At 40.4% G+C, this 14,244-nt stretch overlaps 1 protein-coding gene across 2 annotated transcripts in view; it reads left to right on the plus strand.

The window, feature by feature from the left end:
• Nucleotides 1-381: 381 nt before the first annotated feature.
• The window catches only part of Cenpe (centromere protein E), a 57,069-nt gene continuing 43,206 nt past the window's right edge, over nt 382-14,244 (plus strand). For both annotated transcript variants that reach the window (XM_038311470.1, XM_038311468.1), the window contains exons 1-15: nt 382-437; nt 2,063-2,151; nt 3,301-3,390; nt 3,529-3,647; nt 4,391-4,510; nt 5,173-5,254; nt 5,425-5,492; nt 5,573-5,638; nt 6,245-6,296; nt 7,306-7,393; nt 8,636-8,765; nt 9,872-9,991; nt 11,088-11,246; nt 12,991-13,159; nt 13,901-13,989. In XM_038311470.1, coding sequence (XP_038167398.1) covers nt 382-437; nt 2,063-2,151; nt 3,301-3,390; nt 3,529-3,647; nt 4,391-4,510; nt 5,173-5,254; nt 5,425-5,492; nt 5,573-5,638; nt 6,245-6,296; nt 7,306-7,393; nt 8,636-8,765; nt 9,872-9,991; nt 11,088-11,246; nt 12,991-13,159; nt 13,901-13,989 — 1,497 coding nt within the window. The remainder of the gene's footprint in view (nt 438-2,062; nt 2,152-3,300; nt 3,391-3,528; nt 3,648-4,390; nt 4,511-5,172; nt 5,255-5,424; nt 5,493-5,572; nt 5,639-6,244; nt 6,297-7,305; nt 7,394-8,635; nt 8,766-9,871; nt 9,992-11,087; nt 11,247-12,990; nt 13,160-13,900; nt 13,990-14,244) is intronic.

The following is a 14,244-nucleotide window of genomic DNA, read 5'->3' on the forward strand; positions in this document are numbered from 1 at the left end:
CAAAGGTTTAGTTTGGTTTATTTTTTTAAAGGTTATAAAACTTCTCTGCAAACTGACAGCTCTCCGAGGGTGGGGTAGGGAGGAAGCTGGAGTTCGGTGGCTTCTAATAATCTATTACAGGACCACTCTCGCAGCTCTGCGTTTCTCAGTTCCGCGATCCCTGATCGTCCCCCGCCTACACTGGATCTACGGACACGCCCACCGCCTCCCCGCACCCCCTTCCGGGTCCCGAGCGGCACGTGGACGGTCCCGTGACGTCATGACGCTGCGCAGCCCAATCAGCTGCGACGTTAAGGATATTTTAAATTTAAAGGCGGGGCGGTCCCGGAGCTTGGTGGACGCCGTTGATTTTCTGCGTTTTCCTGGGCTGCAGCAGGCGGGATGGCGGAGGAGGCGGCGGTGGCGGTGTGCGTGCGGGTGCGGCCGCTCAACAGCAGGTAGGCGGCGGGGGCCAGTGGGGGACGGGCGACTGCGCTACCCTCCAGGCTGGGGACCTGCGCCCCGGCCGCGCCGTCCCGGCTTGCACCGACGCCTCGGAGCAGGACTCGGTGTTTCCCGAGGACAAGTTCAGACCTCGACGGGGACAGAAAATGTGCAGTCGTGGAGAAGGGTCGGAAATGCTAGAAAGACAAGGCAGGAAGTGGGAAATGCAGTCTCCTGGATTTGATAGCTTCCGGCCTTCAGCTAGAGATGCCAAAGCTTTTGGTGTTCGCGAAATTGGTATCGAACGGGTTGAGAGTTTCAAAATTGGGAATTTCTTGTACTTAAGAAGTTCCTTCCCTAATTTGGGAAACCTTTTCTCCTGGTTTGCTTTAACTGTCAACTTGACAGCCTAGCTTTATCTGAGGGAGACTCTACCGGAGGGTTCCGGCCAGTGTGGGTGGTGCCATCCTTGCTCATGGGATCCAAGGCTATATAAGAAAGCTAGCCGAGCAAAAGCCAGAGAGAGCAAGACAGATAATGTATTTTTCCATGAATATTGCCTCTGCTCCTACTTAAAACCGTGCCCAGCTTCCCATCAGTGCTAGAAGTATAAGCTGAAATAAACCTGTTCTTCTCGAAGTTGTATTTGATCCGAATATTTTGTCATAGCAACAGAGCAAACTAGAACAGCATATGTACCGGTAAGCCATTGCAATACACTGTGGAAAGCGAGCATGGAGAATGTGGGAAGAGACATTGAACCTTCAACGGTGACAGATTGGTTGGGGGCACCTGGTATCAGGAAAATCCAGACACTTTCCATGAAAGAAAGGCTAGGCAGTTACTTGATGGATGGGTCAGTGGTTGATTAATGTGGTGCTTGGTGTGTATAGGAATTTAGAGGAAGAAGGCATTGAAGAGATTAGAGTGCTCGTTGTGGCTCACAGCTTTAGTCCCAGCACTCTGGAGGCAGAGGCAGGGGTATCTCTGCGTTGTAGACCAGCCTCAGCTGCCTAGTGAGTTCCAGGCCAACCGGGGCTGCGTAGGGAGACACTGGAGAGGGGGGTGGGGGAGAGGGGGAAGAAGGAGAGAGGAGAGATTAGTGGTATCATTCAGGTAATTTATGGCATGTTAAGTTTTCCAGAAGTTTCCAAAGTTTTTTTTAAGGGTTTCAGACAGACGATAGACCCCACGCAGCCAGACATAACCATGAATATAGTGCAACATAAATCCATAATCATACTTGAAACTATAAAACTTTATTTTACAAGAGGTTGGGGGTGGCTTTTTTTTTCTTTTATAGCAGTCTATTGGAAGGTTCTCCATGAACTTTGTAGATGACATCATCGGGTCACATGTGAAAAGTCAGGCATCCCTAGGAAAGGAACCTAATCCGAGTAGCATTTTGCACTGCTCTCCTCTCAGGCTGGTGTTTAGAGTGAGGGCCTTCACCGATGAGAAGCAGATCGCTAAGGTTCACTTAAGACAGCTAAGTCCTGACTCTCCCAAGGCAGACTTTCCATAATTGCCAGGTTCTGTGGTATTCTTTAGAATGTGAAATGTTTTAGATGATCCCTTCTGTGGTCCGACCTCTGTGATCACTTACATTATTCTAAAGTTCTGGTTTCTCTTCTTCCAGAGAAGAACTTGGAGAGGACGCCCATGTTTACTGGAAAACTGACAGTAATACTATTTACCAGAGTGATGGGGGGAAATCCTTCAATTTTGGTAAGTTTATAACAGCGTCAAAAGTTATCATGTGCCAGGTGTAGCAGCCTCTATTCCTTGCACTCTGAAGTCTGAAGGCAGGGGAGGACCATGAGTTCAAGGGCAACCTGAACTACAACATAAGTGCCCTTAGCTGGGCCATTTTCCCAGACCCTAGGTTGTCACCTTGTTAAAACTGAAATGATCGGAGAAGTATGTGAAATAAAATGATCCCTGGTAAACAGCCATTTTATAATATATTATAGTGTTAGAGGTAAAACTGTATGTTTAGGGGATGATAAAGGCAAAGGTTACAGGTTCCCCAAGACTTTCCTACTAAATAAGCATTGGTGGCCCTCTCCACATATAGATTAGAACTCAGCAACTGCCTGAGGTTGAAGTACAAGCGTCTGCCAACTCCCCTCACCTGAAATCCTGACTTTACACAGCCTGTATGTGGTGCTTGGTTTTCCCATGACTTCTGCCTGTGGGGCGACTGTTAAGAAGCACACCAACTGCTGGGCTCCTTGTTGTCCCCTGTGAGCTTTTTCACCATGGAAACTGTCACTTTTTTAAAAAAAATTATTAACAAAAGCAAAGATTCAGATCCTAGAGTGGCAAATTTATCAATACAAATGCCTAAATTTAGCAGGCAGACAACTGTTTCCTGTCACATTTTTTTTTTATTTGATGTTTTCTTGATTTAGCTTGAGCTAGGCTTTTGGCAAGATTGTTATAAAGTAAGATTTCTCAAAAATCGCTGCTCACATTTTCTAAGTACCGATATGATCACAATAATTCTATAAAGATGGTAATGTAGCTGTCTTATAAATTCTAGACTGAGGCCCAACACTTAGAGAATCCAATCAGGATTGTACCTAGCAGACTCTAGACCCATCTGAGCCACTGTGCTCTGCAGCCTTTGAAAATGCATAGGGTTATTGACTTGTAGGTTTTTTTTTTTTTTTTTTTTTTTTTTTTTTTAAGACCAGGGGCATTTTCCCCTTGAGAAGATTGTTTACTGAAAAAGAAAAAAGAAAAAAATTAACGAAATAAAATCCTAGCTATATCACCATTTTAGACCCTGATGGTTTATTTCTTTGGGTAATTATTAACACTTTGAAAATGCAGTTGATATGTTTGATTAAATTTCTGTGTTGTTCTTTTTAGATCGTGTCTTTCATAGTAATGAATCCACTAAAAATGTGTACGAAGAAATCGCCGTACCGATCATCAATTCTGCCATACAGGGCTACAACGGTCTGTATTCACTTCCTGTTGCGGGAATGCCTTAGGTCTTCAGTGTCCGTTCCATTAACTTAAGTATTGGTAGTTTTATTCACTAGGAGTTCGTTTTGAGTCTTTGTGTATGTTTGTCTGTTTTACTTGCTTTTACAGGTACCATATTTGCCTATGGGCAAACTGCATCAGGAAAAACACATACTATGATGGGCTCTGAAGACTGTGTGGGAGTTATACCCAGGGCAATCCATGACATTTTCCAAAGGATTAAGAAGGTAACAACGTCAGACTTCCTAGCACAAGTAGGGAAATGTAGTGGCAGCTGAGTGGCAATTGGTGAAAGAGACAGGGACAGGCACACTCGATCTCCTGATTTTCATGGGAAAAGAAGAAAAGCATAGCATTCCTTCACACGCTTCCTAGAACTTGAAGTTCTCGGATTTATTTTCCCACTGAGTCCTGAAACAATAATATTCCCAACAACAAGCATACTAAGCAGTAGGAGATCCTATCGGAACAGTTAGTTCCATGTTAGCTTTGTTCAGTTACCAGTAATTCTTTTTTCTTTTTTTGTTTATTTGTTTTGTTTTTTCAAGACGGGGGGGGGGGGGGTTCTCTATAGCTTTGAAGCCTGTCCTGGAACTCACTCAGTAGACCAGGCTGGCCTTGAACTCAGAGATCTACCTGCCTCTGCTTCCCTCTGCTGGGATTAAAGGTGTGTGCTAACACTGCCCAGCTAGTTCCTAATGATTCCTAAGGAGCCATAAAAATGAAGTGAGAAGGAAAGCAGGGGCAGTGTTTACAAAGCTTGAGCAGGAAAGCCGGAAGCCAGAGCATCTATTGTCAGGGCTTTCTCTTGAGCCTAGACAACTGGTTACTTCTGAAATACTGCTTTTGTGGTTTTTAGCAGCATATAGCCGTGGATTCTGTTGGCTTCACAGATAACTCCCTTTGGCTTTTTGCTCTCAGTGTGTGACTGGATAATGCCAGCTTATAAATGGGTGCTTTTTCCTCCTAGTTTCCTGAGAGAGAATTTCTCTTACGGGTGTCTTACATGGAGATCTACAATGAAACCATTACAGATTTACTCTGTAGTGCCCAAAAAATGAAACCTTTGATAATTCGGGAAGACATCAACGTGAGTAAAAGAACTAGGTGACATCACTGGGTCAGCACAGAATGGGCCTGCCAGCGGTCAGTCAGGGAGGGAGATAGCTTTCAGGGGACCCTACGCACAATGCTGAACCATTTGCTACAAGGAGAAGAGTCATTGCCTTCAGTTGTGAACCTCGCTTTAAGAGGATCCAGTTTGGATTCAGTAGCCACATAAATGTCCATAATCAACTAAAAGTCCTGTCAGGAACAGCACTGGTACCAATGATGGGGTTGATAGGGGTATGAGAGAGGTAAAGGGTGGTAGAGTAATCCAATTATATGTATGAAATGGTCATATGTAATGGTATGAATTTATTTAAAACTTAATGAATTAATATGACTAAGGGCATAAAACGTATTTGATGCAGAAAATTTATACTTTGAATAGGTTCTGTTCCAGTTGCCCATTCTAAGTATATGAAAGTTCACTGAGCTGTACATATTTTGAGTCTGCATAATTTTGGTGTGTGATGTATTTATTTGCAAGTTTCTTTTTATAATGAAGTTCATAAAATAAGTGAATAAGTGGCTTTTTTTCTACAGAATAATCATTCCCTTTTTTTTTTTACTTTCCCAAATTCTAGAGTAGATTTTAACTTTGAAAGCAAACTTTGTCTAATATTTTCCTAATTAAACTGTTTTCAGAGAAATGTATATGTTGCTGATCTTACAGAAGAAGTGGTTTATACAGCAGAAATGGCTTTGAAATGGATCACAACAGGAGAAAGTAAGGCTGCTGTATTTTTAAGTGCATACCAGAACTATTAAGTCCCATTTTTTATTGAGCTAAAATAAGATTGGTTCCAACTAGACTTGTTGCATTGAGCAGATATGCAGCCTGATGTCTTTCTTATGCTTTAAGTCGATACATAGTTGACATATAACTAATTTTTACAGAGAACAGACATTATGGAGTAACCAAAATGAATCAAAGAAGCAGTCGCTCCCATACAATTTTTAGGATGGTAGGTGATTCTGTCCTCCTACACTTGGTCTTTCCAAAGAAGAATTTTACTCATTTTGACAAGCTGCCTTTTCTGCCTAGATTTTGGAAAGCAGAGAAAAGGGTGAATCTTCTAACTGTGACGGGTCTATCAAAGTGTCACATTTGGTGAGTGTTTATAAACAATAAACATCCTTCCATGTGGGCCCAGAGAGACAGGCTATGGAGGGTGCTTGAATAAGAACTGTTTACTAAGTAGGAACAAAGGTCAATAGCTGGCAGAATAAGTGATCATCGGAGTAGCCTTGGGTACTAGCTAAGATGTTGGTGTAAGAGTTAGCCTCGGGTACTAGCTGAGATGTTGGTGTAAGGGTTAGCAAGAAGGGTAAAGGTGGCAAAACTCCATTGAGAAGACAGTGTTTGCTTTGGTTCTTGAATACAGAGTAAGGATGAACTAAAACATTAGAAATAAAGAGGAAAAGCATCAAAAGCCACAGCAGAGACCAGGTTGCTAAGATTACATTCTCCTCTGTAAAGTATTGGACTTTGTATAGGGCATACCTCAGCAACATGGAGGATGGATAGACAGACAGATAGAAGAGAAGAGATAAGGAACAAGGCATGGAGATCAGTGTGGCTTAGTTAAAAAAAAAAAGAAAAGAAAAGAAAAGGCCTCAATAGTAGGCTGGGAGATAAGGATTCATTTCTTCATCAAGTTAGAGTTTATTGTTTCTAGTTACACCTCCTAAACACATATTTTCGTCTGCCTTACAGAATCTGGTCGATCTTGCGGGCAGTGAAAGAGCTGCTCAGACAGGAGCTGAAGGTAATGACACTTGGTGATTCTCACCATGCATTTTAAAGTGCTGACAGTGCAATGATTTCCAGATGAAAGTCTTTATTATAAATCAGACTTAATAACTTTGACCTACTACAGCACCAACATAAAATTTCAGTTTTGCAGATCATAGGGCTGTGTAGCTGGGAAGCCCAGGAATGTATTATAAAAACCATATAAGCTGTCCTGATTAGAACATTAAGAAAGGTCATGGACGGTATCCTTCTAGTGCTAATGTACTGGCTCCATGCTTTGCTTGGACACTGTATTTCAGAGAACTTTCCCTCCATTGAAGAACACAGTGACCATGACTATTGCTGAGAAGGAAAAGAACAAGAATCAGAATTACTCCAAAAAGACTCTGTCTAGTATCTGAACTGCAGAGCTCGGATGTGTCCCTTCAAGGGAGAGTGCAGCATTGAGTCCAGATTTAACGGGATACTTGTAACTTTTCATGACAAGATTGACCATTTGATTTTTTCCTGTTCTTTCTGTATGAGTAATAAAACATAAGAAAAACTAAGTAAGATAGTAGAGTTCAAATAAATCAATAAAAGTAAAATAACTCTCATAAGCAAAAGAAAAGTTTGAATATTTTAGTGTGCTTTTTCAAGATTTACATTTAACTTTTTGAATGGTATAAGCATCTTAACAGTTTAAAAATAAAAATTACTGGCATTTGATTGGAAGTCCATGATTGCTTTTATTTAAAGGTTTACAAAAAGACTTAACTGATAAACTAGAGGACCTTGGGAAACAGGCATTTTTTCTCCCATCTTAGTTCCCATTTTCTTGATGTTATTTTCTCTCGGATGATGATGTTTCTGCTCAACTTCATATGTAGGCAGACTAGAAAGAGAACCCCTCGTATTGAAAGTGAGCTCAGGTTGAACCACAGCATAGATTTTAGCATCTGACTCTTTCACATCTGACTTACGACTTACAAGCAAGCACTTTATCTAGCACAGAGGTTAAGTTTCACATTTGTTTAACTCAGGTGTGCGACTCAAGGAAGGCTGTAATATAAATCGGAGTTTATTTATTTTGGGACAAGTGATTAAGAAACTTAGTGATGAACAAGTTGGGTAAGTTGTATTATATACTTCTTACGGGTTTTTATTATTTGGAGAATTGTCATGCTTTCGTCATAATCAAGTGTATTGATTTCTTCTACACTGTTAAAGGTTTTGGATTTTTGGGAGCTGTCTTTCAGGTTTTTTTTTTTTTTTTTTTTTTTTTTTTTTTTTTTTTTTTTTTTGATTTTTCGAGACAGGGTTTCCCTGTAGTTTCTAGAGCCTGTCCTGGAACTAGCTCTAGTAGACCAGGCTGGCCTCGAACTCAGAGATCCGCCTGCCTCTGCCTCCGGAGTGCTGGGATTAAAGGCATGCGCCACCACCGCCCGGCTGGTTTTTTTTTTAAGCTTGTGTTTTTATTTGAGATGTGATAATTGGACAGATTTACAGAGTTCAGTGTGGCATTTTGGTACACATGTGGCATTCTTAAGAATGTTTCTCTCTTAAGAATCTGATATTCCAGTTGTACAGCTAAGCATTTTTCTTTGCTCCTCATGTGTGGGAGCCCTAGGTGATTTGGCCTTCTACTCCTCTAACCGCCTTCCCAAGGCCCTTCCATAGCTAGTGCAGTGCACACTGCAGGTATTGGAGCCCACAGCGTTTCCATCCCCGCTCCAGCACTGGTACGCCAACCACACTGCTTCCATGTCTTAATCCTGAGTTGTTTGCCTAGAGAATCCTTTCCTTAAATTTTTTTTCTTTTTAATTTTGCAAACACAGCTAATAGTCAGAGGACAGCTCTAAGGAACCACGTCTCTCCTGTCCTTGTAGAACCCAAGTCTAATTTAGCTCTTCAGACCTTTGCACAAGTGCCTGCCTCTGCCGACTGGGCCATCTCATCAGCCGTTTAAATTTTTTGGTTTTTCAAGACAGGGTTTCTCTGTATCACAGCTCTGGCTAGCCTCAAACTCACAGATCTACCTGCTGGGATTAAAGGCGTTTGCCATGCATCCAGCTTTAATTTTTTTAATTTTTTTATTAGCATATATTAATTATTCATAATAATGTGCTTCATTCATTGTGACATTTTAATATATGTGCATAATTTATGAACATAGCTTCTTACCCAAATAACTATAACCTACTAAGTTTATTTCCTATCTTAAGTATTCTTAATTAGCAGGTTAATCTGCCTTCTACAACCTGTAAAAATTCAATTTATAAGATTATGAGTAAGTGTTCGTTTTCTGAAAGGACAACATTTTTATGTATGCACTCTCGACCCTTTTCTTCCCATACTTGTTTCTTGCTAAGTGGTTTCATAAATTACCGAGATAGCAAACTGACACGAATTCTTCAGAATTCCTTGGGAGGAAATGCAAAAACCCGCATCATCTGCACAATTACCCCAGCATCGTTCGATGAAACCCTAACAACTCTCCAGGTGAGGTTAATTTTCATCTCGTTACGCTGTAGGGAATGCCCGGCTTTCAGAAGAAATGACAAAGCCATTTTTCTCCCACTGATGCGCCTGCTATAGAACAGATGTGCAGCCTAGCAAACAGCATTCCTTAGTGTAATTTCCCAGGCTTTAGTATTTGTAGCCCATCTCTGTAGTTTTAGGAACATCCAATACTTTTAACTGAAGTGATTTGATACTTTCTTTAAATAACCATATCTATTGATATGTGGTAACTAGAAGCTTTATGTTAGATTCATAAATGAAACACTAGTGTTACTTGCCACAAATAGTGATTATAAAAATATATATAATATATGTGTGACCAAACATTTAATGACTGCTAACAGTTGGCTGCATAAGAACTACAGGTCTGCATTTTCTATTGAAAAGAAAGGATATGAAAAGGGAAAATAGAAAACAAGTTAATAAAGCAACTTTCTCAGTGAGGGTCCAGTGTTGTAACAAGATCCTGTCTAGAAAAGAAAAGAATTACAGCTGTCAAGTACTGGGTCAGGTGCTGCTGGCCTCAGTGTTTACAAAGTAGATGAGACTTGGCTTCCAACGTGATTATCTTGAATTAGTAAGCTGGCAAATAGGAATGGAGTCCTGGGAGCTGGAGAGATGGCTCCGTGGACAAAGCTCTTCATCCACTAGTGTGAGGGCCGAGTCCCAGCATCCAAGCTGGACATGCAGAGCACCTCTCCTCCAACCTCCGCACCCAGGAAACCAAGACAAGGGATCCCAGGACAAGCTGACTGGCTGGACCAGCCGAATCAACAAGCTCCAGGTTCAGGAAGAGACGCTGCTCAGTAAAGAAGGTGTAGCAATCAATGAAGATAGCTAACAATAACCCTTGCCTTCCATGTGCACACACATATATGCACACATGTGTGCCTGCACACATGAACACACCACACACACAACATTCCCCCACCCAGCGAAGATCAGAACAAAGATTAAAAGAAAGGACAGATACTTTCAGTCAAAAGTGCTTTTTTTTTTTTTTTTCAAAGAAAGTTTATTACAAGAAGTAAGTATATTGATTATTGGAATTCTTTTAATATTGAACATCTTATGTTTTGACCCAGTTTGCCAGCACTGCTAAATATATGAAGAATACTCCTTATGTTAATGAGGTGTCAAATGATGAAGCTCTCTTAAAAAGGTACAGAAAGGAAATAGTGGATCTTAAAAAACAATTGGAGGAGGTATGTATCATTTTTATTTGGGTAAAAGATTAAGAACCAATATAGAATGATGGGCATGTGCCTGAGAGACTATAAATTTATGAATATATGAATCACTAAAACTTAATTTTAAATCAAACAGATTTTAGCTTAAAATAATTCAATTCATAAAGTTTTAACTTTAGGAAATAAGATGGAACTTAGTTGTAGTGTTGCCTGGGATATACAAGACCCTGGGTCTGTCTCCAGCAACAACAAAAGAAGTTTACTATGACCTGAAATACCTTGTTTCTGAATGTTGGAGATGTCATTAAGTCGATAGGATGATTGTCCAGTATGTTCAAAGTCCTGAGCTTACTCCCCAGCACCTCAGACAAACCAAGCCTGTGGTGGATGCCTGTAATATTAGTACCTTGGGGTTGGAGGCTGGGAAACCTGGGAATTCAGGGTCATCCTTTGCTGTGTAACCATTTCTAGACCAGCCAAGACTACATGTGTCTCAAAAAACAAAAATGAAGGAGGGGGCATTTCTTGAAATTATTAAGCTCTGTTGAGAGACCGTGTATCTTTGTATGTGGATGGTATAGTGACCTAAGTCTACCTCCTGTGCTTTCCCAGTCTCCTGAGTGTGTCTTCCACCCTGAGAAGGTGGCCTCTGAGTGCACAGCAGCCTTTGCTCTTCCACCCTGAGAAGGTGGCCTCTGAGTGCACAGCAGCCTTTGTTCTGCTTCAGTGTTTCTGTCATCGTGTTCCTAAGCTTGTCAAAACCTTTCCTTTTAGTGGGTCTTTTTAATGAATAGCTCTTCTATTGCAGTTTTCAAATTTCAGCTTCTTTGACTTCCCTACCTATTTATATCTTCATGGACAATTAATAGAATTAACAGCATTATCCTAGCATGAAATGTAGTATCCTAATGAAAAGAACTGTATATATTTTATCTCTTAAGTTTAACTATTGACTATGATAGCTACATGTTGGATTTCTATATGTAGACAATATCTTTAATAAAATTAAAGTTCTCATAGATTACATGCAAATGTAATCTTCTGTTGTTGAAGCGATTTTCTATAGCCCGATTTTGCTACATTTTGGTTAACATAACCCAATATTTCTTAGGTAAATACAAAGACTCGGGCACAGGAAATGGAAAAAGATCAGCTGGCCCAGCTTCTGGATGAAAAAGACTTGCTCCAGAAAGTGCAGGATGAGAAAATCCAGAACCTGAAGCGGATGCTGGTGACATCATCTTCTATTGCATTGCAGCAGGAGCTAAAGGTAGAGCTGCAAGATGGCAGAGAACATGACAGGTCTTTCCGAGTCCTTAAGATGTAGCCCTTTATCCTTTGATATGGGTCCTTAAGAAACTTAGAGCACTCTGTGTGTTTGCCGTGTATCAACTCTACCTAAGAAGGGAGTTGTAGTTGCCTCTCCCCTGTCTGCATGTAAACAGATACTAATTCAAAAAGTCTAGGGTGTTAGTAAAGACTGTCTGGACTATGATTCATAGTAAAGTCTAATGAAATTTGTAAGATGGGAGTGGAGAGATGGCTCAGTGGTTAAGAGCACTGACGGCTCTTTCAGAGGACCCTGGTTCAATTCCCAGCACCCACATGGCAGCTCACAACTGTCTGTAACTCCAGTTCTAGGGGATCCAACACCCTCACACAGAATATATACAGGCAAAACATGTGTATATTAAAATAAAATCAATAAACCTTTTTTAAAAAAAGAAATTTATAAGATGACTAGGAACTAAGATCTCTAGGGTTTATGACAGAACCTTCTACTTAATTAATGGTAATATTAACTCAGGAAAACCAATTGACAATATAAATCAGTGTAGGAATCAAAATCCTACCTTTCCAGCAGGTATACTTTTGTTCTTCCTGGGATAGGTTTCTGTTCAGTAGAAATGATGGGAGTATTTTGGTTCAGAGGGTAGCCTTCAAAGCCAGACCAATCGAACTCTATCTCAGTTCTGTCAGTTCCTAACTATTGACCTTACCTGAAGGATAGCTTGATATTCAGTGCCGTGAATGTGTATAACAGTCCTTTCTACGCAGAAATCCTAGTGTAAGCCTTCAGTGTAGTTACCAATAGGCATGTTGCGTAAGTCACTAGCAGATGTACATTCATTCAAGAAGTATTGTTTGACTAAGCGATGATCAGGAAATAGTTCAATAGAAGCAGATGCTTCAAGAAGCAACACCATTTCCAAAAGCTTAAGAGTTTTGCAAATGCATGATAAACATACTTTGAACTTAAAATGCACAGTGGCCAGGGCATATTAAAGTGCATTGAGGAATTTGAATGTGACATTATGCTAAGGACAATAGAGTCTTTTATGTAACATCAGCATTGAGCTTCAGAAAGGTATAGCTACTGTCTGCAGCAGATAAAGTTATACCTCTGGGAGAATTATGACTCTAGAAAGAGAGCAAATTGTCCAATTAGGGGGGAAATGAGGGATAAATTAAACAGGACTTTAATGTTTTGGGCTTTGTTCCTTGGCTGTGGATACAGTGAAGCCGTGACTTATTTGTAAGAGCAATCTTTTTTGGGGTGTGGGGAGCAGGTTTGAGTTAGGGTTTTCTTGTAGCTTTGGAACCTGTCCTGGAACTCACTCTGTAGCCCAGGTTGGCCTCGAACTCACAGAGATCCGCCTGCCTCTGTCTCCCGAGTGCTGGGATTAAAGGTGGGGCAGGGTAGAGTGTGGGATATGACAAAGGATGGGGCTGTACAGGAGAAAAGCAATCTACTTAACTTCAGAATCAGCACTTAATTCTGTAATTGACAGAGGTGCTTACATTTCTCTTTTGGGTCTTGGGATTTGAGCCAGGGCCTTGTACAGGATAAGCATGTGCTCTACCACAGAGCTCAGGGTGTTTTCTTGGAGTCCTAAGAATCCTACCATGCTGCTTACATAAATATATATAAAAATAAGTAGTTTCCTTGTTTTATTTTGTCTCAGTTTGGGCCTGTGTGAAATAATTGATTTCTTTTGTTCTTGTCTTTTAAGGTTAAAAAGAAACGAAGAGTTACTTGGTGCTATGGCAAAAGTAGCAAAATGAAGGATTCAAACTATGTAAATGAATTTAAAGTTCCACTAAATGTAACTACAAGGGCACATAAAACTTCTGTGACTTTTTTGCAAGAAAATTCTCTGAGATTGGGAGAGAATGATGAATGTGAGTACCTTCTTCAGTGGAACTACACCAAGTTATAAATGTGTGTCCACAGACTCTAGCATGGTATATGTGAGAAACATGGTTAAACACAGTGTTACAGTTCAGATATGATTACAGTAGCGAACATTATGAAATTCTGTTTATTCTTAAGCGTGAATTGTAAATCAAGAGCAGCTGCTTCTGTTTATAGTATCAGCGCTTGAGAGACTGAGGCAGGAGGATTGCCAGGTATACAAAGCTAGACTGGGTTATAGTAAGACCGTGTCAAAAACAGAACAGTATAGTGTACTTGAAGCATGTAAATCAGGTGCTTGATTTAATTTTGCTCTGATGTTCAGTTAAAATGGTACAGTCTTCAAGTAACATCCAGCTAACCTTATTCTAGTCTTCAGAGTGCCATTTATATCAGTTCTGTAGGACTGTTTCAAAATTGTTTCTCCAGCATTATAATCATCTTTAGGGACATTTTAATCTACTGATAACTGGTCAAATCTCAGATACAGAATTTGTCATTTTTATCTGTATTGTCTCAAGGATCTTTATTTTATCACAAATTCCAGTCAGCTTTCTTAATTCATACAGTAGTATGATCAGTGATTATATCTATTGTTGGCATGCTCTTGGCAGTCATACCTGAGTATAATTTCATCTATTCGGAACTCTTTATTAAACTCATTTTTATTTTTTGCAAAACTTATGCTAAATATGTTCATGATGTGCATCTTGCTTTTCTACTTACAGCACTCTCTGTGGAGTCTGATATGTTCAGTAACAGTCTTGAATCCTTGGCTGAGGTGGAGTGGAATTCAGCAACAAAGATGCTAAGCGAGGTAACTTTAATATTCATTAGAGTATCTGCCTTTATGTTTGTTTGTTTTTTTTTTCTTAAGAATTTTATCTTACATGTGTGCATATTGTGTGTGTGTGTGTGTGTGTGTGCGCGCGTGTGCACGTGTGGGTGTGTCTGTGTACCAGCAGAGGACATCAGATCCCTTGGAACCAGAATTTCAGGTGATTTCAAGCTGCGATATGGGTGTTGGGAACAGAACACAGAGCCGCTGAAGAGTAGCAAGTATTCCTACTGC

Source organism: Arvicola amphibius, chromosome 14 (genome assembly GCF_903992535.2).
Source record: "Arvicola amphibius chromosome 14, mArvAmp1.2, whole genome shotgun sequence".
Taxonomy (NCBI): Eukaryota; Metazoa; Chordata; class Mammalia; order Rodentia; family Cricetidae; genus Arvicola; species Arvicola amphibius.